The sequence below is a fragment of the Malus domestica genome, chromosome 12 (assembly GCF_042453785.1).
Source record: "Malus domestica chromosome 12, GDT2T_hap1".
Lineage (NCBI taxonomy): Eukaryota > Viridiplantae > Streptophyta > Magnoliopsida > Rosales > Rosaceae > Malus > Malus domestica.
This window is the reverse complement of record NC_091672.1, coordinates 18,679,769-18,704,377: the sequence shown is the minus strand read 5'-3', so window position 1 is coordinate 18,704,377 and position 24,609 is coordinate 18,679,769. Positions and strand designations below refer to the sequence as shown.

Genomic DNA, 24,609 nt, shown 5'->3' with positions numbered 1-24,609 from the left:
ATTTAGATCGAGTGCCACATTTTCTCCTGAACCCATATAACATCATTTGGAGTCAAAAATTGATAACCCACCAGTTACTCCACATCTAATACCGTCTTCATTTCGGCCTCTACGGGTGCGATGAGACTCGACATCTCGAAGATACATCGAACAGAAGAACAAGCACTCATCCACTAAATATGCTTCAGCAATAGAACCTTCAGGACGACTCTTATTACCAACATAGCGTTTCAATGTTTGCAAATGCCTACAATTATAAAACGAAACACAAATTATTATAATTATTAATTAAAGTTATGACTACAATTATAAAAAAGTTATAAAAAATTGTTAATTACCGTTCAATTGGATACATCCATCTATATTGAACAAGCCCTACAAAAGCTGCTTCATCTGCCACGTGAACTGGGAGGAGCACCATTATATCAAAAAATACAAGAGGGAATATTTTTTTCAAGTTGACATAATATCAAGGCAATTCTTGAATTCAATTGCTTGAATCCTTCCTCAGACTCATTCTTACTACACAACTATCTTAAAATTGAACTCAACTCTAATAATCTGAAAATTGAACTCAACTCTAATAATACCATAATAACAACTTTATGTAAAACCGGACATATTGCAAGCGGGAGTAGCTGTTGCATTAAAACATGGCAATCGTGACTTTTCAACCTATGTATTTTTCATTCATTCACGTGCACACATCGCGACAATTTTGATGAATATCCATCGAGGACCCGAATAGTAGATAACACTTTGCAAAAGGCAGTTTTTTCTTCTCTTTTCAACGTGAACAATGATGGAGGTCGAAATGTTGTATTTCCATCTTTATGTGGCTGTTGACTACGTCTTATGTTCAAGACTTCAAGATATGCATGTGCAGCTAATCCATTTTTAGACTTTTCTATATCTAGTAATGTTCCTACCACTTTGTCACATATATTCTTCTCGATATGCATAATATTGTGTCTAATCAACAGATGCCTCCAATAAGGTAGTTCATAAAAAATATATTTCTTCTTCCATTGATTGTTACTACTTTTACTGCTTGAAGTTCTTCTTCTGCGTTGCCCAATTGAAGCATATTTGTTTGGTTTTCCAAAAGTAAATCTCAATCTAGAAAGTTCTTCAAGACATTGTAAACCAGTCAACTGCCTTGATGCACTACGATGCTCTTTTCGACCATTAAAAGTTGTGGTTTGCCATCGAAACCTATGATTATCTGCAAGAAAGCGTCGATGCCCCAAATAACAAATCTTACGACTCATTGGCAAGTAAATAGATTATGTATCATGCATGCAATGTGGACAGGCTTTATAGTCATGTGTACTCCATCCTGACAACATTCCATAAGCCGGAAAATCACTTATCGTCCATAAGACGGCAACCTTCATTGTAAAATTTTGGTTGGAATACGCATCATAAGTAGGAGTGCCCACCTCCCACAACTCATTCAACTCATCAATCAATAGACGGATGTACACATCATCTCTTCACCAGGACTGCGCGGTCTTGATACTAACAACGACAACAACAAATTCTGTTGCTTCATACACATTCAAGGCTGCAAATTGTAAACAGAAAGCAGCACAGGCCATGTGTTATGGTCTTGCCTCATTTTACCAAAAGAATTAAATCCATCACTGGCCAACCCTAATCGGACATTTTGAATTTTTTACGCAAACTCTGGATATAAATTATCCAAATGCTTCCATGCTGGATAATCTGAAGGATGCCTCATAAACTCATCCTTAGGACATTCAATTGTGTGCCACCTCATATGTTCAGATGTATGTTTCGACATAAAAACTGCTGCAATTGTGCTTCTAAAGGAACATACCACATAACCTTAGCTGCGATTTTTTTCCTCAAGGTTTCCTTTGTGTTGGTAATTTTATATCTTGATTTACCACAAATCGAGCATACGGTCAACTCCGAAGTGTCTTTCTAATAGATCATGCAATCATGAGGACATGCATCAATCTTCACATATGTCATACCCAAGTCATTTATAAGTTTGTTTGCCTTATAACATGATTCAAGCAAACAATCCCCTTCAGGCAACATTCGTTTAACTCGAGTAAAGTGGTGAAGATCTTGTCTGGCATTCTTGCTAAACACTTGATCTGATACAGTCTTACAACCGCTTCCAATTTCTTAAACTCCTTACAACCTAGCCACAAATCTTGATCTACCTCTTTAAGTAACCTAAAAAAAGTCTCCACCTCTTCTTACTGCCCTTCCCCAATAAGGGGTTCAGTAGACGACCCAACACCTTCTCCTGTTAATGGTTAGACAAATACATCATTAAGAAAATCATGCATACCAGTCACCTCATCTCCTATTTCTTCTTCTCCAATTGCCACAATTTGCTCTCTAATGTTGGGCTCACCATGATGGCGCCACCAAGCGTTTTTATAATCTTTATCCATATCATACAATACGAGATGTTCAACAATAGTGTTCCTTACAAAAGTATATCGATTACAACATCATTTGCAATGACATCTAAACTTATCGGGGCCAACACCATTTGCAACTGCTTAATCCAATAATAAATTAATTCCATCTATATACGCTTCAAAATTTTGAGGTATCGTCAACCAACTCTTGTCCATGTTTTACTACTTTACAAGGCAAAATATTATGTTGACACTAAGATCCCTACAATCTTTCAATCCCTATCATGTAGACATAACTATTAGAATTTTCAATTTCTATCTTTCAACCCTTGAACTCTATCACGATTGCAATCTTTTAATTTCCAACACCTATTATAGTAAAAACAAATTAAAATAACAACAAAACGTTATCAAAATTATGCTCATCTAATCTTGATTGTTTGTTAAATTCAGGTTTTGAATATCCTCGTAACAATTAGAGTGCAAAAAAAATTTAATTTAACATAATATATTCTTATATTACTATATATTATCAGTTTATGTTATATTTAATAATGTTAATTTAACATAAATGCTTATAAATATTATTTATTTTCATTTTCTCATAACAATTCAAGTGACAAAATTAATTAATTTGACTAAATGTTTATTAATTTAATATAAATCGTACAAAATTATCTAAATACTTAAATTAGAATTTTTAAATAAATAAACTTGTGTATTATGCAATTTAAAAATTAAGGAATTTAGTGATAGAAACCTGAATTATGGAAGAATTCCATCATCGATCAATTCTTTATGTACTCAACCAGCTCAAATAAAATCCCTACAAAATTAAATTGCAAATAAAATTAAACATAAGAAGATAAAATAAAATACTAGAAGCAAGAAAAACTTACTATGGAGAAGAATGAATTAATGAAGTTGGAAGAACAAATAAGAAATATGCGAGAGAAGAAGAAGAAAACATGGGGGAGGGTTTATAAATTGGAGGAAGAAATAAGAAAGTTGTGAGAGAGGAAGAAGAAAACATGGGGATGGTATATAAAGGCTACCAATCTGTCGCCTACAACTGATATCGAATTTCAAAATATTTAAAAAAAAAATTAAAACTATGTCGGCTGCAACTGACACTGGCTTTGAAAATATTTCTTTTAACTGAAACTAACATTATATCGGTTACAACTGACACAAGGTTTCAAAATATTTAATAATAATTAAAACCTATGTCAGCTACAACTGACACTGTCTTTGAAAATATTTAAAAACTATCATTAGTGTAGGGTAGAAGCGACACCAGTTGTCTTTTAAGTGACGTTAACGTTATGTCGGTTAAAAGTGACACAATTTATTTTAATGCGACACCAGTATTAAAAATATTAAAATCTATGTCGTTTATAAGCGACATTAACAATTTATGTCGGTTATAACCGACAGTAATTCTGACACCATGTTAAGTAGGTGTTGGAATGTCTTATCCGCCACTATGTTGTATAAAAGTGACACCAACCACCGATATAGTAAGGTCCTTTTGTAGTAGTGTAAGTTCGAAGTTTTGTTATTAATAGTAGATAGCTTGAGCTAGGTATTGAGCTTGAATTTTTTTCAAGCTCAATGGAGCTCAACTTGTATAGAAAGTAAGCCAAGCCTAATTTGATCTCGAAAATTATTAAACAAGCAATACTTAAACGTTGATATATGATTTGGCTCGACTCATTTATGGACGATATATGTGAGTCCACTGTTGTGTTTTTTATTTTCCCAATGTATAGTATACTTTGGGTCTACTCACATCTCTTTATCTACTTGATTGTAATTAAGATTATTCGATGAAAGATCTCGATGCAATTATAAATGTTGTTTATCAAACTCAAACAATATGGTTTTGGTAGTATAAATATAAACACGTAAAAAAAAAAGAGTAACAACCCTATTTTATTGTAAGTTGGGAAAGTTGCTATAAAATGGGAGAAAGGTAATTCGTATGATATGATGATTTAAGCTACTGACTTAAGTATACTGTCGGTGTAAAATCATCTGCTGCTGCTATTACTACTACTAAAAAAAAAAAACTAATAAAATTACAAAGAATTACATGATAAAAGAAAAAAAAATGATCGAGTAATTTGTCCTTTTGGTTTGCCACCGATGGAATTAATTTCTGTTTGTTGGTTGATTGATTTGGTGTGGTGTCGTGGCTCCTCCTGCGGCATGAAAACGAAGACACCAAAGCATGATCTTGGAGCAGTCTTCTGGTGGGATTCCTTTTAGTTTTGTTTCGTCTTCAAGAACCACTTGCTTTACAAATTTGATCGTCTGTTGCCAAAACAGCAATTGTTAAACTCAAGAAATATATAAACATATATATAAACGCCTGTGTTTGTCAGTACTAATGTATAGGTGTCACTAATAAACATATATTCAAAAGCAAAATAAGCATCCACATGCTTTTATAATTCAAAAAAAAAGATATGATTAGTTTTGATATCGTATCAATTTAATAATCTTATTATCTTCGTAATTTCGGGTATGGTTTTATTTTTATTTTTATTAGATTTGAATCAAGACGTTACCCTTACAAACATGATTCTACATATTTAGCAGTCGTAACTTAAACATTGACGTTAGACTGTATGATAGGAGAAAATTTATGTACCTGATAGGAGCTTTGAAGAGATGAAGTGCGGCCCCATCTCTCGGGGTCCCAAAGAATTGAACTATTGAACGCAAAACTTGAGATATGAATGGGAGGCCTAGTCTCAGTTTCATTGTTCATTTGCTTCAAATGCCATCCTATGACTTGTGAAGAATCACATACAGGTCCTTCAATGATCACCTTCTTTATGTTTGCTGAAAGTAGTGCCATTGGCCATGTCCCAAAAACCCTGCAAATTAATATGCAATTGAAGCATGCATTTTTAATTAATAACACACACAAAAAGCAGTAGAAACAAATACTACTTTACAAAAGATTCTCCTTCAATAGATTTCTGTTTAGATATTACAAGAATGTATCCATTTATGTACAGTAATATAAAAATCAATAGTAAATTTTATTTAGTGGTTTTTATTCAGAAATTTCGAATGAAAAACTATACTTATATAACAGTCACACCACATACATAAACAACTATCAACTATATTGATGCACGTAGATCCCACTGCGAGACCTATGGTTGGTTTCAAACCTCGGAATTAGGAATAAGAATAGTGAGAAACTAGACACATGCACATTAGAATATGGTGCTATCCACACATTTTTTTACTTTTTACATACCTTTATTAATATATATTATATGATCATCTTCAATTCATTTGATTCAACAATCAAAAGTTTAGAAGGGTGTGTTGATAGCACCACCCTAGAATATTTGCAAAGTACAACAAAATTCAGTAATCACAACCTTTTTAGTCCTAATACGGGACACTTCTTTTCCTCTTCCGGCAATCACACATTTCTTAGACACTACTCGAACTTTGAAACCTCCATCCCTTCAGATAAAGAACCATAAGTTCTGACGTTCAAAGAAAGAAAGAAAATGTTTGACATTTTCATGATATCAAAATCCATTTCTAACAACATAATACTAGGCAAAAATTAATAATACAACAAAATATTCGAAGTAAAAAATTTTAATCGAATGAGAAAAATAGTGAATTAAGGAACATTTACGTACTCAATTTCTCTGAGCTGGTCGAAGAAGCCAAGGTCGTAAACATTAGAAAGCCCGGCAAAGTGAACAATCCCACTAATCCTGTGCTTCTCAATGTGCTTAAGAGCAATGTTCCTCTGGCGATCCTTTTCAGCTTCTGCGTCTGTGAAATTCTTTCTCGAAACCAAATGCCTATACATAATCCCCGTTCCCCTCAGCAATTCAGACACTTCATTCGTCTCTGTTTTCGGCGCCACCACGACCCAAAGCAACGGCTGAGGAACCAACCTTAAAGTATTGGCCAGTCTTTTCAAAAACACACTTTTAAACTTAATGTCTTTCGTGCTTGTTGCTGTTGCAGTGACTATGATTATGAACCTTCTCGGTGTCATCACCTCGGGTTCTTTCTCTTCTTCCACTTCTTCTTGTTGTGACATGAACCTCGTGTTTTCGGAGTACTTTTTATGCCTTGCAGGTTCTGCTGCTGCCGCCATTGACACATTTTGTGCCTCTGTAGCTATCAAACTTCTATTAATAGCATCCCGTACTTCTTGCGGTGGTTCTACTGACTGCGGCGGAAAGTGCGGTGATTTATTGGGGGAAACCACGGCAGCGGTTCTAGCGGAAAGTGACGCCTTACCCGTTGGAGCAAAGCCTGAGAAGAACCCCATAACAAAACACAAAGCAAAATGGACCGCTGCTTTCTTCCATAATTGAGCCCTCTTCTTTGTTCTTTCTGTTGTCCCCATTTCTTTGAAAAAAGCTATTAAATTTGGTATTAGGGTTACTGAGTTTCGGTGGGTTTTGGTCAGAATAATATATGATGTAGGAATTTATGTGTAAAATTTTATATCAGTTTTGTTTTTACGAACAGAAGGAGTAAATTTCTTATAAAAAAGAGACGGAGCTATGGTTGGTACTGCCAAACTCAAAGAGCATTTGTTTTTGCTTTGAGGTGTTTCTTTAGGTAAGGAATTTGCTTTTTTAGGTTGTTGCTTCAAGTAAAAACGAGTTGGAGAGAAATCGGAAACTTGAGTTGCTGTCTTCGCACCAAATTGTTGTTGGGATAGAAACCCATCAACTAATTGGCATCAAAATTCAACCGATTGCTAGGATTTGTTTTGTAATTTGGAGTCGACCAAATTATATATAAAGAAAGGAACAAAAAAAGAATAGAGAACATGAAAGGGGATCAAAGGGCATGAATTTTCAGAGTCAATAAACCATTAAAATAAGGATAAATACACTCAAATAGAACATGTTTAAATTTTACTTAAAGATAGAATTAGGGGATAAGTTATCTCTACTGTTTAATTAAAGATTGTAATCGGTTTTACTTGTGTACATGTTGTGGAGACATAAATTAATCACTACGAATAGGAGGAGGACACGCAGACAATATGCTCATTATGACGGTTTTTACTTGAAGTCAATAGTAGACCATTAATTACCTAAGGGAATAGGACATAGTTTGACCTAAGGTAGTTGGGCTTTTATGCCACTAACGCACCATGAAGTTTCCAGGCTGCCCATGACATATATTATAGGCTCACCAACTCTCCGTAATCTCCCCTTAGGTGCCTGGAAAATGCACTTTTACCAATAGGGATCTTCGGAACTGATGGCAGGATTGTAGAGACTGTTGTGTATCATTAAGGATTGCCTAGTATGTTCTACTACTTTTTTGACTTATGCATTGGAAGATTGTTGGCGGACACCCTACCTTTTTTTTAAGGGCGTTCGTCAATTAGGCTAATGGTGTTTGTTCTCTTATAAGTAGAATTACTTCAAATTAGCCGTGTACAAAATTTGCATCTACAAGTATCTCTAACGTAATTGTGTTATTTTCATCCTACTTTATTCTATTTGATGATCATCAACATGAAGGCACACTACTACGTACTTTAGCATTCTGTCAATGAAATAAAGATACATGAACAACAATTTACACATGTTTGTTACATTAGCATGAGACGCCACAATAAAACTGTAATTCGTTCTATATAAGTCTTTCTTCCGCAAGATTAACAAGAACATGTACATACATAACAGCCAAAGTAAACGTGATGTTATGAGTCGTACGAATTTTGAGTTTCACCATTATGATAAAAAATCATATGTAAAGCTGATGATTGTTGAATGAAAGCAAAACTCAATTGCTCAAGGGCCTCTTGTTAAGCTTAAGATTAGATATGAAAATTCTTCCACGTACCCCGTTCCTGATACTTGAAGGAGCCATTAAACTGACACATCATCTCATTCCTTATATTTTGATCCAAGGCAACAGACATTGATGTCACTAACTACTCATTGAGTACCATTAAAAAGGCTTCAAACTAGAATTTTTTATTTTTTAAATATTTTTTTTTTGTGGTTACTTTTGGAAGATATACTTTAAATTTGAAAGAGTGAATGTTTTTCTAAGTGAGATTTAAATTAAATTTCAGAAGGCATAGATGTAATTAACTTTTTATTTAAATATTTTTAATGAAAAGTTGTTGAGAATCAGTCTTATATTGATAGGAGGAGAGACATTGTACGAACAATTACAAATAAGTTAGGTGACTCTCCATATTGCTAATTTATTTTGTGGTAGAACGTCAACTTTCTTCAAAAGGGCTTCACAAAACTAATTTTTAGTAGAAGCACTTAATGAAATTTTGTTAAATAATAAGGCCAAAAACAACGGGTGATTGCAATATCATAAATAAGTTAAAATTTGGAGGTAATGATAGCATCATAAATAAGTTTAAGTTTAGAGCAATGACAGTATTAAAAACAAGCTGAAATTTGATGGCAGTTATTTATTCATAACTAATTGTTTCTTAAGAAACAGTCGTCGGTACCCCAAAACTTCGGAAAATGACAATATTTCAACCGTCTATTATCATTATTATTAATAGGGACATTTTGGATGCGGTCCCTAACTATTAATATTCTTTGACTGAAATCTTGTTGGTTTTCAATTTTTTATCGAAGTTCCTGAAATTAATGTGATAATGTATTTCTATGTAGGTTATTATATTTTTTAAATTAAAAATTGAAATTTATAGTTGTTTGTATTAATGAGATTTTAAATAAAAAAAGCCCATAATTTGTGGATTAAAATTATTAAAATATAAATTATACTCTCCAATATATTGTGTGTGTGTGTGTGTGTATGTATACAAACATGGGTACATTCATCAAAATTAACAAAAAAATTATTTTGTACCAAAATATAGGTACATTCTTCAAAACCACACAAAAAATAATAGATATTAGGCTTAATAACATTAGTAAATATCTTTGATTAAACTTGACATGGATACATTTTCAAATCAAGAAAAAGAATGTACCCATATAAGTTTAAATTTAGATTAGAAAAAAATAAAAGTTCATCAAGAACTATTATTAAAAATTAGTTTTGTGAGACCATTTTCATTAGTTTTCTTAATTTAGGAGTGGTCAATTTTAGTTTGAACTTATTTGGTTCTTTTCTACCTAAAAATCGAACAGGACCATATATGATGGATCTAACACCAGAATCCTATATAGCCTCCTCAATGAGTGGAAGAGCAGACAGTCCTTGTCCCCTATTTATATGGGAGTTGCTACATGATGATGTAAGTTGTAACGTAAGAAGGCATACTTGAAAGGAAATAATTCCTTTATTCTAAAATCCTTCCTGAGTTTGAGTGATGTGCGAAAATCATTGTTGTTTCAAACAAAAGAGCGGCAGATGAGACGAACGAACATCATAAGCCAAAAACAAACGGGAGAAATCTTTCTCCTCTGACCACGATGAAAAGATTAAAATCCCCCCTACCGTTGACATTCCACAAGAGTCAACCAAGTCGACCTCCATCTCTTTTACCAAACTTCAACAACGAACAGTTTAGCAACAACTACATAATCTCCTTGTGCAAGCAAAAGCTTTACAGAGAAGCCATTGAAGCATTTGAGTTTTTACAAGGTCACACGAACTTCCCAATATTTCCCCGCACTTACACAAATTTGGTTTATGCTTGCTCGTCTTTGAGGTCTCTCGAACACGGCCGGAGAATCCATGGCCATACTTTGGCATCCAATTACCAGCCGGACATTGTTTTTCAGAATCATGTTCTCAACATGTATGGAAAATGTGGGTCGCTCGCGGATGCACGTAAGGTTTTCGATGCAATGCCTGAGAGAAATGTGGTTTCTTGGACTTCACTGATTTCTGGGTACTCTCAGAATAGTCAAGAGGATAAAGCCATTGAATTGTATTTCCAAATGCTGAGGGCAGGTTGTGTGCCTGATCACTTCACCTTTGGAAGCGTCCTAAAAGCTTGTTCGGGTTTGCGGAATGAACTGCTGGGGAGACAGCTGCATGCCCATGTTGTTAAATCAGAAACTGGTTCTCATCCTATAGCACAGAATGCCCTTACTTCAATGTACACGAAGTTCGGTCTGATTGCAGATGCTTTTGATGTCTTTTCTCGTGTTCCGACAAAGGACTTGATTTCTTGGGGTTCGATGATTGCAGGGTTTTCCCAGCTTGGTTATGAAAAAGAAGCTTTGGATCACTTCAAAGAAATGCTCTTTCAGGGTGCTTACCAGCCGAATGAGTTTATATTTGGGAGTGCTTTCAGTGCGTGTGGCGGCCTTCTTGAACCTGAATATGGAAAGCAGATACATGGGATGTGCATAAAATTTGGTTTGGGGAGAGACATCTTTGCTGGATGCTCCCTTTGTGACATGTATGCAAAATGTGGGCAATTGGAATCTGCAAGAACAGTGTTTTATCAGATAGACAGGCCCGATTTAGTGTCCTGGAATGCAATTATTTCTGGGTTTTCGAATGCTGGTGATTCTAATGAAGCATTATTATTCTTTTCTCAGATGCGGCATAAGGGACTGATCCCTGACGAGGTTAGTGTTCTCCCCATACTAACTGCTTGCACAAGCCCTTCAACACTCTATCAGGGTGAGCAGATCCACTCCTACATTATCAAGAGGGCTTTTGATTTTACCGTTATTGTATGCAACAGTTTGCTAACCATGTATGCCAAGTGTTCAAATCTCTATGATGCATTTCTTGTGTTTGAAGATATAAGAAATGATGCTGATTTAGTTACTTGGAATGCTATTATTAGCGCGTGCATGCAGCACAACCAGGCTGGGGAGGTTTTCAGATTACTAAATTTAATGCGTATTTCTGAAACTACACCTGATCATATTACTTTGGGTAATTTGATTGGAGCATGTGCAAATATATCATCTCTAGAGGTTGGGAATCAGATTCATTGCTTTACTGTAAAAAGTGGGATTGTGCTTGATGTTACTGTCAGCAATGGATTAATTGACATGTATACAAAGTGTGGATCAATTGGAAGTGCGCAAAAGCTCTTCGGCTGGATGGAGGATCCAGATGTTGTCTCGTGGAGTAGTTTAATCGTGGGTTATGCTCAGTTTGGATATGGAGAGGAAGCTCTTGACCTTTTCAAAAGAATGACGGAATTGGGCATAAAACCCAATGAAGTTACACTGGTGGGTGTCCTTACTGCTTGCAGTCATATTGGACTGGTAGAAGAAGGGTGGAAAATATATAAAACCATGGAATCCGAGCATGGGATTGTACCAACAATAGAGCATTGTTCTTGTATGGTTGACTTACTTGCTCGTTCCGGATGCTTACATGAAGCAGAGGCATTCATCACGCAAATGGCATTTGAACCTGACGTTCTGGTATGGATGACTCTACTTGCTGCCTGCAGAACCCGTGGGAACGTTGAGATTGGAAAACGGGCAGCAGAGAATATACTAAAATTAGATCCTTCCCATTCTGCTGCTCTCGTGCTGCTTTGCAACATCCATGCTTCTTCTGGCAATTGGGATGATGTTGCCAGGTTGAGGAACTTGATGAGAGAAAGGGACGTCAGGAAAGTCCCAGGGCAGAGCTGGATTGAGGTTAAGGATAGGATCCATGTATTTTTTGTTGAAGATTGCCTGCATCCTGAGAGAGGTAAAATATATGCAATGCTAGAGGAGTTGTGGCTGCAGATGCTGGATGATGGTTATGACCCACTTCAGGCATAGGCTTCAAGTAACAACGTCGAATTATTGTTTCCGGAGCAAGAGGAAGTGGATGCCAGGATCTTTTGAAAGTTCCTAGTCTAAACAAGATAGCATCAGTCAGTCGTGATCTAAGACCCCAAGAAATGCTAAACTGCATTTCGATTGAAAGGCAGGGCGGCACAGCCCTCACCTGAGGGACTGGTTAAGGCTGCACAGCAGTAAAGAGCGTTAAGACCCTTAACATTGACTGAAGCAGTTGGATAAGAAGGCAGCGGTCAGACCTGCAGCACCAGGGTAGTGTGCAGCGGCAGTTTCAAGTTTCAACCATACAATGTCTACTCTAAGTCTGCGTATCAAGAGGAAAACTTTTCTCGTTCGCAAAGTTGATGGCTTAAAACTATGAACTGCAAAACGATACTTGATGAGGTGACCGGATTTGAACTCCAGCAGGTAAAGTTATCATTGGAGTTACAAGTCCACAAAGACTTGCATTCTTTTGCCCAGTTGAATCGACAATTTTCGCTTGTATTGGTTCTTCTACAGCCGTTGAATTGACAATTTTCGCTTGTGTTGGCTACTCGCACCCAAGGGACAAGCTACCTTCAAAGGAGGATGTTTTGTTGTCAAGTTTTAGACGGCAGGGGCATACATTTGACCACAAAAGATCACATTAGCTTGTACTTGTGAATAGTTATGGACTTCTGAAACTAACTTGGACCATTCAGATGGATGCGAGTCATCATTTTCCCTCGCTTTCACAACGTTCAAATTGGGTTACTCAATTATGAACAGCTTATTGATGGCTAGACTCATGATAAAGGAGCTTTGAGTTGTTTCATAAATTGAATGAAATAGATGTTAATTTCGACGTCAATTTGTAAATATCTTGTACATTTCGATCCGTACAGCATCCCAAACTATTCAATTTGTAAATATAATTCATCGATGACAAATGGTTGCTTTGAGGACTTCCAATTCAAAATTGCAAAATCCGGTCGACGATATGACAATTGCTTCACTCTTTCTCATCTTTCGGTTGTGTTGATATCGATTCCCTTCGGGGTCGGTGCTTTTTCCACTTCTGTTTGCGCAAGGCCATGATCCAAGATGGAACTTCACAACCTGATGTTGACATCACATTAGCTATATTCTTAAGATATGGAATATCTTCCTCTGTGTAGAAAGTAATAGCTTCTCCACTCCTCCCTGCTCGTCCGCACCGACCTTCACAGAAAAATTACAAACAGATTCAATGGCACCGTAAAATAATTCCCCAAAAACAAATTCAAATAGTTGTAGCGAAACGTGAAGCAGCCTTGCACGGCTTGTCTCGGGAAAAAGTGATACAATCAAGTGACTACGACATAAAACGAGAGAAGTTCTTCAATTTGATAAATAAATTCTACAAATTATGAAGTGATGGTTAAACCAACAAATAAGTCTTACGGAACAAACCCAAAAAGCATCATATTTGTTCGATGGTTTTCCAAATTAATCATCTACCAAATTTTCTATTAATACATTCTCATAAACCATATATGATATGTCTTCTAGAGAATTCTTTTCTGAAAGAAACTACTGACCATTGTAAATTTGACACATTCCATATTTCATGTACATACGTTACAATCATAGGGATGAGGAGACATACCAATCCTGTGAATGTACGCAGCTGCAGAATCTGGAAAATCATAATTAATTACACAGTTGACACCTTTGAAATCCATACCCCGAGCAATAACATCAGTGGCAAGTAAAACCCATGTTTTCCCAGCTCTGAAGTCATCTACAGCATTTTCTCGCTGTATTCCAATTTATAATCAGTATAAAGGAGATGGAAAAATTGTTCAAGTATAACATATGTAACACGAGAAATCGAGCATGATATACAGTTACAAGTGACTAAACATTACATGGGCCCAAGTACTAGTAGCGGAATTCCAATGTAAAATGAAAATGCTAGAAAGAAAATGTCAAAATTCCAGTTCTTTCTTATTTTCATGCAAACCTCCTCAGGATACACAGATATTCAGGACCAGCCTTTTTCACGATACCATGAAAACAAGTGCATAATCAGGTCTTAACATCAGTTAAGGTTTTCTTTCCTTAATTATACACTTATGCCAAGCCATAGGATTAAGGCTGATCCTCTGATAACGGTGGGAATAAATTACCTGTGCTTGGGACATATCAGAATGTATGGCACCAACTCTTATGTTCTCAAACAACAGTTCTCCGTAGAGTTCCTTAGCTCGCTCCTTGCTTTGTACAAAGATCAACACTGGTGGATTCAGACTCTACTAACAAGATAAAACAATAACAAGAAATTGGTCAGCAAATAAAACTGATCCAGGTGAAAGTCTGGAATGTTAAACTGATAAAAGATATATGTCAAGTACGTGGATTAAATGATCTAATAATTGGTGGTTATTCAGTAACATTGGTTAACTTCTACACAAAATTCCTTGTTTGGTCATTATCTAGATCTTGTAGCTTTTCAAAATTGCGAGGACGTACACTAGATAATAGCCTTATTCAATTAAAACTAGGTACAAAACTGTATGAAGTGCCCTTGGAATACTATTTGATACACAATGAGGACTTGTATTTCATATCATCATTGAACTGGATCCTGAAGCGGTTATTTAGAAGAGGTTCTTAAAAGAAAAATGTTGCCTCTATCATACCTCCTTAAAGCTTTGACGAAGTGCTAATAGCTTCCCCTCTTCACTTCCAGCAAAGACCAATTTTTGCTTGATAGTCTCAGAAGCAGTATTTCTGTATGAAAACAAATGAAGAAAAGATGCAAATCAAAGGAACCACTGATGCAAGTCAAGGGAGCCACTCCATGATTTTCAACAAGATAAAGTCAAACTCACTTCCTGCCAATGATAACTCTAACAGCATCATGCATTATAGTGCGGGCAAGCTCCTCAACGAAATCAGGTAAAGTAGCACTAAACAAGGAGCGAATAATTGAAGGGTTTGAACATGCTTTGACCACAGAGTCAATCTGCTTTAACAAGCCAAGCTCAAATAGCTTATCAGACTCATCCAATACCAGATACTCAACCCTGTACAACACAAAATATTTAAGAGGAAACATAATCAATGTATCTGAAATTTGTGTAGTGCTTCAAAGACTAACTAGTCTTGTTATTCATCAAATTCACTTCTTGAGCCATTTTAAAAATGATCATTTTGCCCCAAAATCTCATTTGTACATGTTGATTTCTTGTTTATACCAGCCTCTTTGAGTTTCTATGAACAAAAGATGAACACACCTGCTTAAATCAACCTTCTTTTTCCGGATAGCCAACCGTAACCGAAGTGGAGTAGAAATGAGTATGTCACAGCGTATTTTTGAAAAATCTGCATTTCTTGCCAGGTCTTTAGTCATTAATTTGATGTAGAATTTATTTCCTTTTGCCATCTTTTTGCACTCTCTGGTTGTCTGAGCAGCTAATTCTCGTGTAGGACACAGAATAACAGCTCGGATGCCATCCTTAGATGTATGCTGGTTATATGGGAAAATTTTCATCAGAAAAGCTCAGCCATCAACATTTGCAGAAAGAAACAGTTGAATGCATGAGCAATACCTTAAGTTTCATTAGCATGGGACAAACAAAAGCAAGGGTTTTTCCAGATCCAGTCGGAGCACAAGCAAAGCATTCCCGACTCTAAAATAAAAACGATGACAAAGTCGATGAGAACATCTTTCAAACAAATGTCAACCCGTGCTGAAGTACTGCTGAAACTGAAGCCTTATAATAACCAGGTGATCTCTTACAAAACAACGTAAATTTTACAAGAGTAGCAGATAGCATAGGTAAGAGACCATACAGATAAGAGGATTGGAATAGCCTGCCTTTGGATTGGCGTTGGTTCTTTAAATCCAAGTTCCGCCAAATTCTGAAGTAAATATGGCTCGCACCCATATCTAAAAATAACCAAAGATTAGCTCTCATTTCAATCATATTATCATACGCAATATCAAGCTTATAAGCGAGAAAGCTTAGAAAATCTATTCAGCATTCATAGATATCCTGCCTAAGAAACACTAAAATAAAAAGAAAATAAGGAATATACCTAGAGGTTAAGTCTGCAAAACTATCAAGTGGCGAAGGGATGTTATTTCCGGACACATGAATGTTATACTTCTTTCGCAGCAGCGAATCCCGCTGAATCACAAAGAAAAGTATAAATCCTTGAACTTTAATTTAAGCACAAGGAAATTAACAAACACAAAAAAGATGAAGGAACCAGAAGCAAAACCTCAAGTTGCCTATTTAACTCCTTCTTATGCTCGGATAGTTCATTTCCAGGCTTCTGTTTCTCCGCTTTCGCTGCCTTCGCCATTTTTGAGGTCTTAAAGACACTAATCCCCTCCACACCCTCTATCCCATCACAAAATCAAACAAATCATTAGCAAAAATAAATCTCAGGGTTTCAACTGCATACAAATTCAACACCGAAAGCAATGAAATTACCAGAAACCTCCCCCTTCCGCTTCCTCTTCTTAACTGGCACCGCTCGCACCTCCTCCTCCTCCGCCGCCACTTGCTCCGTTGAAGATTCCGTAATTCCGAACAAGCTAGAATCTTCTACCACTTTCTCGCTCTCTATGTTCTTCTTCTGAATCAAATTTGAAAAGTTAATTCAACAAAATAATAGAAAAATCGACACTGTGATGTGCTTTTCTGAGAAAAAACAATCGGACCTGGAATCTGGAGAAGTCCCTGGAGAACTTTTTCCGGTTGAAGTTGACGCCGGCGAACAAAAATGAAGTGCCTTCTTCCATGATTGGAGGCGGGTGACAGGGCGGCGAATTGGCCAAGGTGAAGCGAAAGCTCTGTTACAATTTGTGGGTTTATGAGTCGCTCGTTAAACCCTCGGCTTTGCTCTTCCCCGCGAGTGCTAACATTAATCGCTGTTTTTGGTCAATTACACGGACATCCTTTAACGTTTTGAAAATGATATCTCTGCCCATAAATTTACTTTAAATTGCATTAACGTAATTTTAATTAGGGGTAATTTATTTCAATTTTTTTTTTTTTGTACAGCGATATATTTTACACTAAGGGGAGCGGGAAGTTTGGCTAAGTTGCATAATGGGTAATCTAATTTGTTATCGAATTCGCCATCCATAAAATTCGAACCTAAAACCTCTTACTCACAAGTAAAGAGGAATACTATTATATGGTAGTACTGAGTAACAGGAGTAATTTATTTGAATATTAGAATTGAGTCAAGCTATAAAGATATATATATATATATATATATATATATTAAGAAGGGGTATTGACTTTAGTTGGAAAGAAAACTGTTTTATTAACCTTAGTTGAAGGAAACAACCTTAGTTGAAGAGGATAATTATTTCAATTAGTCTATTCTGGAAAATAAAATGATCATTAAGTTGAAATATGAAAATATTTATCGACTTAAACCAGAATTTCTAATTTTTTTGGTTGGAACGGTTATGTTGCATGGACACGGGAAAGCAAGTATATGACAATTAAAATAATATATTAATTAAATATGTGTATGTATATGTGTGTGCAGGGATGGATTTGTGATACTATTTTTTTTTTTTACACAATTTTTGAACTAAGTTATGTCTGGATGCCAACATTTTTTTTTTCTTAGAGAATACAAAAGACAGCATTCTTTTGTAATTCCTGAATTTTTAACATTTTAAACAAAGAAGATTGGGTAAAAAGAGAAAAAATGTGTACGAATATCATTTTCTTTGGGAGCAATAAGAATTTCTGTGGACAAAATTGTAAGAATTTCTTCAATCGTGTGAGAAAATTTGGAATCTCTAAAATCAAAGGATAAATCATAAATTGTAATCGTTTTCCTCATATTAAACGAGAAACCACTTGATCATCAAAACTTTACATCTCTTACAACAATTCATCATCCATGGCATACAAGCATGGAAAGATGCAAGATAAGAACCATTGGAAACCCCATGCAACAGTCTGCCTATTCATCTAGCCCATAGTCCTCCCCAAAGTACGTATCCACCAGACTATTCGCCATATTTCGCAAGTCCTCGTTTTCATGAAACTGAAATCTTTCCATCGCTTCGATCCCATTTTCTTTCTCAACAAGCTTTGGGCCCTCACCGTTCGGCATCCCTCTCAAAACCTGCATGAACTAGCAATATAAGAACCACCACTTGTCTTCTTTTCTAAGATAGAGGATTTATATTGTGGTTAAGTTGTCAAGGATTTTCATTACTCACTCTGGAGTGGCAAACTTTCATTTACGGTACACCATTTCATATCAGTTTATGAAAACAAATGTACCTAATGAATCATTCAGTAGTCACATAACCAATGTTACTCTGAACCATATTCTGTAAACTCCTCCAAAAGTGAAACATACAGTGTGAAGCCAATATTTCGTAGATGTTTGCTTACCAGCTCTGTGAATTGTAGTCCGAGTCTTGCAGCTTCAGTATCAGCAGAGTTCACCAAATCAATGAAACCAGCAAGGCATCCTCGACCAACAAGTGAAACCAAGTGCTCCAGAATAAAGTTCGGTTTTCCATCACGTTCTGTAGGTGAAATAGGAAGAACACAGAGGTTGCCTAGTACATATGCTACTTCCTTTCTTATATCAAATGGTGCTGTGGAAAGAAGGCGTAATAGCACCAGCACCGCCTCACTTGAATATATTAACTGCTTGTGCTCTACAGAACCAGCTGCTATATTAGATAGCACCCAAGCTGCTTCCTACATTAATGTAAGTTGAACTTTGAATAAGCATGGGTGAGTAAAAGATCTATCTCATAACATTAACGACAAGCTTATATACCTTCTTCAGGACCCGGTGCTCACTATTCAAACACTTCACCAGGACTTCAATTATGTTTCCTGAAAATTTCATCATTATACATATAAATGAACTTGTCTTATAAATACATGTTCAGAACAGTTACAGTTTCCCATCAAAGGGGTAATGGACTAGCCTGTGATTTCATGCCCAGGAACGATAAGAGCTTGTGTTGTCTGTGAATCACCAGCTATAAGGTTACCTAAACTTCTTAGCACCTAGATGGAACCCAATTGTCAGTACGATCCATATACTAGAAATATTCATCTCAAATCCATGTACTCTAAAAAACGTTTACAATGCCATCTCCTCATAAATGGATCAACTTAAGATGGTACATCATATATCACGTGAACTCTGAAGATATGATACATGAGAACTAAAAGATCACAGTTTTTGCTCAACAATGGAACCGTGTCATACTTCTCTAAATTCCCTTGTCAATCTCACAATAAGAAAGATAGAAGGGCATATACAAACATGTAGTATTTGATGTTCACCTCGATTTCATCATCAGGATAAATCTAGAAGCATCTTATAGGTCAAGAAACACATAGAATCTGGTTTTTCTTTTGGGTTAGGGCAGGGTAGGGGATATTGGCACTTGACATACAACTCGCATGTGGTACAAAATTTCAAGAGAAATAGCCAGAGGGTAGGTTTCTGCAGTGGGAACAAGTACATCCATACAGATAACAAATAAAGCATAGCGAATGATAACTTGAACTAGTACAGCCATTAATCAAATAAAACAATCAAAAAGGTAAATTGTTATAACCTTCAATTTGATACGTATAGTTGCTCAATGAGCCATTATTGAAAGAAAGAGAAGGTCAATAAAGAGCTTATGTATACATTTAAATTCCACCTTACCGGAATAAGCAACTGCAAACTATTGGATGTTGCCAATCTCTCCACGAGCAGTTGAAGGACATCACTCTTCACTAGCATACCGGTGGCAAGATTTGAAAGGGCTGAGAGATACACAACCACCCATGCTACTTCAGTTGCTAACTCATCATCTCTGAATTCAAGAAAAAGTTTATGGTATACTATCATCATAAGGAAAGGCAGTCCAAAATTTTAATGACAAGAAATCATGATGACCAGAATTAACTATGGTGTAAATGCAATCTACTTAGATTGATGAACCACAACTTACGATTTTCTCAAGTGTCGAATAAGTGCATCCAATACCCCATCAACTCTAATGAGCTCCGTTGTGGCCTTTGGATTAGGTCCCTGCATATTTAGCAACCGAGGTTATGTTATAAGTTCTTCTCAAAGATGATGTGTAAGTCCACATTGATGGTGGTATGTTGCCAAGAACCAAAAGAAAACAAAGTGAAAAACGAAAAGAAACACACAATAATGGTGCAAAAGCAAGGGGCGCTGAATGTCACACTAATTTCCAGGTAAGAATGGTTACTCAGAAATGGGGCAAAGAGGCCACAGAAGTCCAAAAAGAGCTCGAATTGTGAAGAAAATGGCATGGTGCTACAAAATTGTTCATGAGGTGAATATTTTAGCACCTTGATTAGGTTTGATAGTGCCCAAGCAGCTGTTCGCACAGTTGAACCCTTGTTTGGAAGCATCATTCTTGCAAGAGGTAGTAATGCACCTTGAGATAGCAAAATACTTCTCAGCTCTTCCCCTTCACCAGCAACGTTTCCCAATGCCCACGCACATTGCTCAGCAACAGGCAGGGAACTTTTTTCTGCAAAAGACGTGCAACTATATCAAAAGGGCCATCTGATCAGACAGCTTAAAATTCTGCACTAAGTATTGCATGCCATGATCTCACTTTGAAGTGGTACTTCAAAAGGTTAGGTGGTACCTTACAAGCACTACCGACACCAATATCACATTACATATGCAAAGTATAGAGCCAAAAGTATCAGCGAAGATAAAGAAAATTAAACAGGAGAAAGTAATTGCTATTGCGATCTAAAAGGAGCACACAAGACATTACTAACCTCCAAGATGAGCAATAAGCAACGGTAAAGCGGGCAACAAAGCTTTTGTTTCCTCAGGTTTCCCCGCTGCTATGTTCGTGAGGCACCAAGCCGCCTCAAGCAACTGCATTATATTAAAAAATAAAAAAAATAAAAAAAAAGGTGAAAGAGGCAGAATATATCCTTAATTCGTACTCAAGAAGTTTCTTAATTCCAAATGATTTCTGAAAACATTCACTGGCGTATGATACTTTAGTGCCCAAACTCCATAGGTGTGTCTGATGGGTTTTTAGAAACCAGAAGTTCTGAAAGCTGCTAATTACTATGGAACCTAACAGCAAATAACATAAAAGTTCCTCCTTTCCCCTTTTTCCTTGAAATAAAGTTCCATATAAGCACTACTTATCAAGTCTATGCTTGAAATAAAGTTCCATAAAAGCACTACTTATCAAGTCTATGCTGAATATACAAATTAGAATAATACCAAATGAAACCATATTATACGAAAAGTTGGTTGAACCTGCTCGTCTGGAGAGCCAAATGAAAGACATTGCACTAATAAAGGTATTACTCCAGCTTTAAGGGCAGCTTCAACAGGAGGGAATTCTGATCTTGACAGTAAGCGCCTGAGTTCACGAAGGGCACTCACCCTCTTTTCCAATGCACCTTTTCCCCTACAAAGTACACAACGACAATGGTGTTTAATGGGGTTGCTTTGAAGAGACCATTGAACAGTTTCATGTTTCATATCTTTCGATGAAGTGTTTCATGTTTTCACAAAATTGAGCCTAATGTTCCTCTAAAATTCTCTCAGTATTAATGCAGACAAATTAAATTCACATACTGATATGCAACCGCAGACTTCAACCCTTCCACTGCTGAAGAAGTTTGAGCCTCCAAGATGGATTGCTCTTCATCAATGATCATTTCACTCTCAACCTTATCATCACTATCTCCGCTAATCCCCACTCTGCACAAGCGCTTCGCACGCACCAGCAACTCTCTTCTTTCCTTTCCTACAGAAACTGCTTGCTGCCGCCTTCGCTGTCCCGCAACATTGGCAACTAATTTTCCACACAATCACAGAACAACTAAATACAGCTCCAACAAAATTAACAAAAATTACAAGTAGTCCGCTCACTCGCAAGACCAATGATAAAAAGTTCAAAACTTATGTATCTAATTAATTGTTAAGAGGTTTAGGACCTCAAAGAACAGAACCCAATTCAACTAATCCCCTCTTTGTTCTTCCTTAACATTTAATTGCTTGATTTTCCGTTTGGATGCCGAGAAAAAAAGGTGGGAAAATTAAAGAATCAAACACTGAATTGAACCGAATCCACAAACCACAGAGACCCAATACAGAATTCAAAATAAATTCCATGAAAGTTTGATTTTCCAATCTATTTCCTTAATTTATGAGCAACCCAATAGCGTTGAAGAACTTACCCGAGGACTTGATCGGGTCTCTTCTATGGGAAGCCATACTCTCATCCGCCATTAGAGAGAGATAGAGAGTTCCGAAACTAGCTTTAAAGCCTAGGAGCAGAGAAATGTACGAATTACTAAAGGAGGGTTTTGAATTGTATTTAGGAGGTGATGACGTTGCCGAAACGCTTGTGGGTTTTAGGCAATTGGGCCGCGCCCTTGCCCTGCCTTTTGACAAACCGGTGGAGTTACGCTTAGAGCATCGTAATTTGTTGTTGCTCGTGTAAAAATACATATCCCCTTTTAGTCGGTTTCCGACATTGAATCCATTGTTAATTAAGAGCCCGAGCTTTTAAAACAATTGAAAGTTTTTTTGGTGAAATTGTTTTTGTAATCAATCTTTAATAAAAATGCAAGTGAATTCTGAAAAAGCACTTAAAATGCTTCTTGGAAGAAGCACATAACTGGTGCTTCTTGTAAAAAACACTTAAAGTGCTTTTGGAATACAAAAACATTTTCTATAAAAGTGTTTTTAGCTATTTTAAAATCATATCCAAACGAGTCATAAGCTTGTGTGTTAAGGCAAACCTATGGAAATACCCCTTTATCATTGAAAAATAGACACAATGTAACTTTATTGCATTAGAAAAAAAACTATGATGTGGACCCTCTTTTTAGTGGATTATCTTGGGGAAAGAATTAATATTTGTTTGATTCTTTTCAATTACTTTTAGTAATATGATAAAGGCCAACATTAGTAGGACACTAAGGGCCCGTTTGTTTTGCTTCACTAGGTTTCACTGGACTAGACTGGACTAACTTTTAGTCGAGTCCAGTGTTTGTTATCATGCGAGCTAAGATTAATGAGATTAGCATGGACTCGCCAGTACTAGCAGCGTCACTATAGGTTCTTATCTAGACTCCTGGAAAATCATGAGACTAGCTAAGACTTGTTTCGTTCCTTTGTCGCTTGTTTGCTTCCCTTCGCCAACTCCACCGAAAAATGGGTTTGATTTTCCCAAAAAGAAGCTCGATGACTCTGCCTTTGAATCACCACGCGCCTACCGCACATACATTGGGAAAGCATGGACTTTCACACATTCTGCCGTTGAATCGTCGACTCAACACACCAACTCCCCTAACATGTCTCAAATCACGGGGCTCCAGCTCCAAGAAGAGTCTGGGTTGGCCAAATTTGGGGCTCGGGAAGATAACGGTGAATTGACAAAAAAAAAAAAAACAAAATCGCTTAAGACTTTAGGTCATTCTTGAAACTCAAGTGTAGGAGAATTAGAGCAAGTTTCTTCATTTTTTGTGACTTGAGATAGGAGGCAGAGATGGAGACGGTAGAGAAAGAGGAAGAGGGGGGACTGAGAAAAATGAGGAAACAGAGAGGTTTCTAGAATTAGAATAAAATATTAATAAAATATGAATTGAATGATATAATATTAGCCAACAAGATCCTCTTCGGATCCTTTTGGTAAGGATCCTAGGAATCTGTGAATCGTGTTCGTTCGTCGTACATCGTACGGTCAGTTTTTTTCAAGTACTGTTTATGTTTATTTTTAAATAAAAATATTTAAAATAATTCACTGATCCCCGCGATCGATCCATATATAGCATGGTCTTCCAGCGAGGATTAACAAAGCAAAACCACTAGTGACCCCCTAATGTGGATTAGCCAAGTAGGGTCAAGATAATCAGGTAGGTAGTGACCTCCCAACACGGATAAACCAAGCAGAGTCACACATACAGAACTATTAGACAGTGATCACCCAACACAGATTAACCAAGCACGATCACCCCTAAGTATAAATGGCCATAAGGATACTAGATGTTTAACTTCAAAACTCAACCGACACGCAATATCTATCGAAATTTTTCGATGTAAATTTTCCAACTTATCCAATTGAATAGATTTGATCAGATAATCAGGGTGGTGAGTCCTGAGCTTATTAATCTGAGACACTAGTGTGGAGAAGGCAGCTTGTGGACAATAATTACACGTGTGACCAACGTGTAGTAGCATCAACCAATACCATAAAGTATCTAAATGGTCCATAGAGTGGTTGAATCAGTCTACAAATGTCCCCTTGAATATTTGTAGAAAATATGGAGAGTGCTAAGATATAATACGTTTCCAGGTATGATGTCTTTACTTCTGGTAAGTGGATGCCCAAAATGGCACATTACGGATCATCCTAGATATCCCAAATGCATTCACAGTGAAAATTCCTTTGGAATCTCGGGCTTCTGGCCAACCACACAGTGGGCCTAAATAGGTGT

The 24,609-nt window shown here is 36.6% G+C and overlaps 4 protein-coding genes across 5 annotated transcripts; 1 reads left to right on the top strand and 3 right to left on the bottom strand.

The window, feature by feature from the left end:
• Positions 1–4,321: 4,321 nt before the first annotated feature.
• On the bottom strand, positions 4,322–7,054 carry LOC103413708 (beta-1,4-xylosyltransferase IRX9-like). Its single transcript, XM_008352150.4, has 3 exons — positions 6,083–7,054; positions 5,062–5,290; positions 4,322–4,721 (listed from the first exon to the last, which is right to left on the bottom strand). Exons 1-3 carry the CDS (start codon positions 6,805–6,807, stop codon positions 4,560–4,562), a joined length of 1,116 nt encoding a protein of 371 aa, XP_008350372.2. The 5' UTR covers positions 6,808–7,054; the 3' UTR covers positions 4,322–4,559.
• Positions 7,055–9,671: 2,617 nt separating this feature from the next.
• On the top strand, positions 9,672–12,979 carry LOC103450078 (pentatricopeptide repeat-containing protein At3g53360, mitochondrial-like). The gene has a single exon (XM_008389399.4). It carries the CDS (start codon positions 9,842–9,844, stop codon positions 12,116–12,118), a length of 2,277 nt encoding a protein of 758 aa, XP_008387621.2. The 5' UTR covers positions 9,672–9,841; the 3' UTR covers positions 12,119–12,979.
• Positions 12,910–17,045, bottom strand: LOC103450079 (DEAD-box ATP-dependent RNA helicase 57). Of its 2 annotated transcripts, none has more exons than XM_008389400.4 (12): positions 16,818–17,045; positions 16,588–16,732; positions 16,373–16,494; positions 16,187–16,278; positions 15,941–16,037; positions 15,697–15,777; positions 15,382–15,614; positions 14,977–15,171; positions 14,785–14,875; positions 14,272–14,394; positions 13,749–13,899; positions 12,910–13,321 (listed from the first exon to the last, which is right to left on the bottom strand). In XM_008389400.4, the coding sequence occupies exons 1-12, from the start codon at positions 16,896–16,898 to the stop codon at positions 13,113–13,115; spliced, it is 1,620 nt and encodes a 539-aa protein (XP_008387622.3). In that variant the 5' UTR covers positions 16,899–17,045; the 3' UTR covers positions 12,910–13,112. The 2 variants fall into 2 exon arrangements, with proteins under 2 accessions (XP_008387622.3, XP_070665582.1); XM_070809481.1 differs by having other exon boundaries at positions 16,588–16,729.
• An 887-nt stretch (positions 17,046–17,932) lies between these two features.
• On the bottom strand, positions 17,933–22,514 carry LOC103423362 (importin subunit alpha-9-like). Its single transcript, XM_008361431.4, has 11 exons — positions 22,345–22,514; positions 21,740–21,959; positions 21,416–21,569; positions 20,917–21,019; positions 20,473–20,657; positions 20,103–20,182; positions 19,814–19,964; positions 19,077–19,158; positions 18,923–18,981; positions 18,526–18,840; positions 17,933–18,250 (listed from the first exon to the last, which is right to left on the bottom strand). The coding sequence occupies exons 1-11, from the start codon at positions 22,394–22,396 to the stop codon at positions 18,086–18,088; spliced, it is 1,566 nt and encodes a 521-aa protein (XP_008359653.2). The 5' UTR covers positions 22,397–22,514; the 3' UTR covers positions 17,933–18,085.
• Between the last annotated feature and the right edge of the window lie 2,095 nt (positions 22,515–24,609).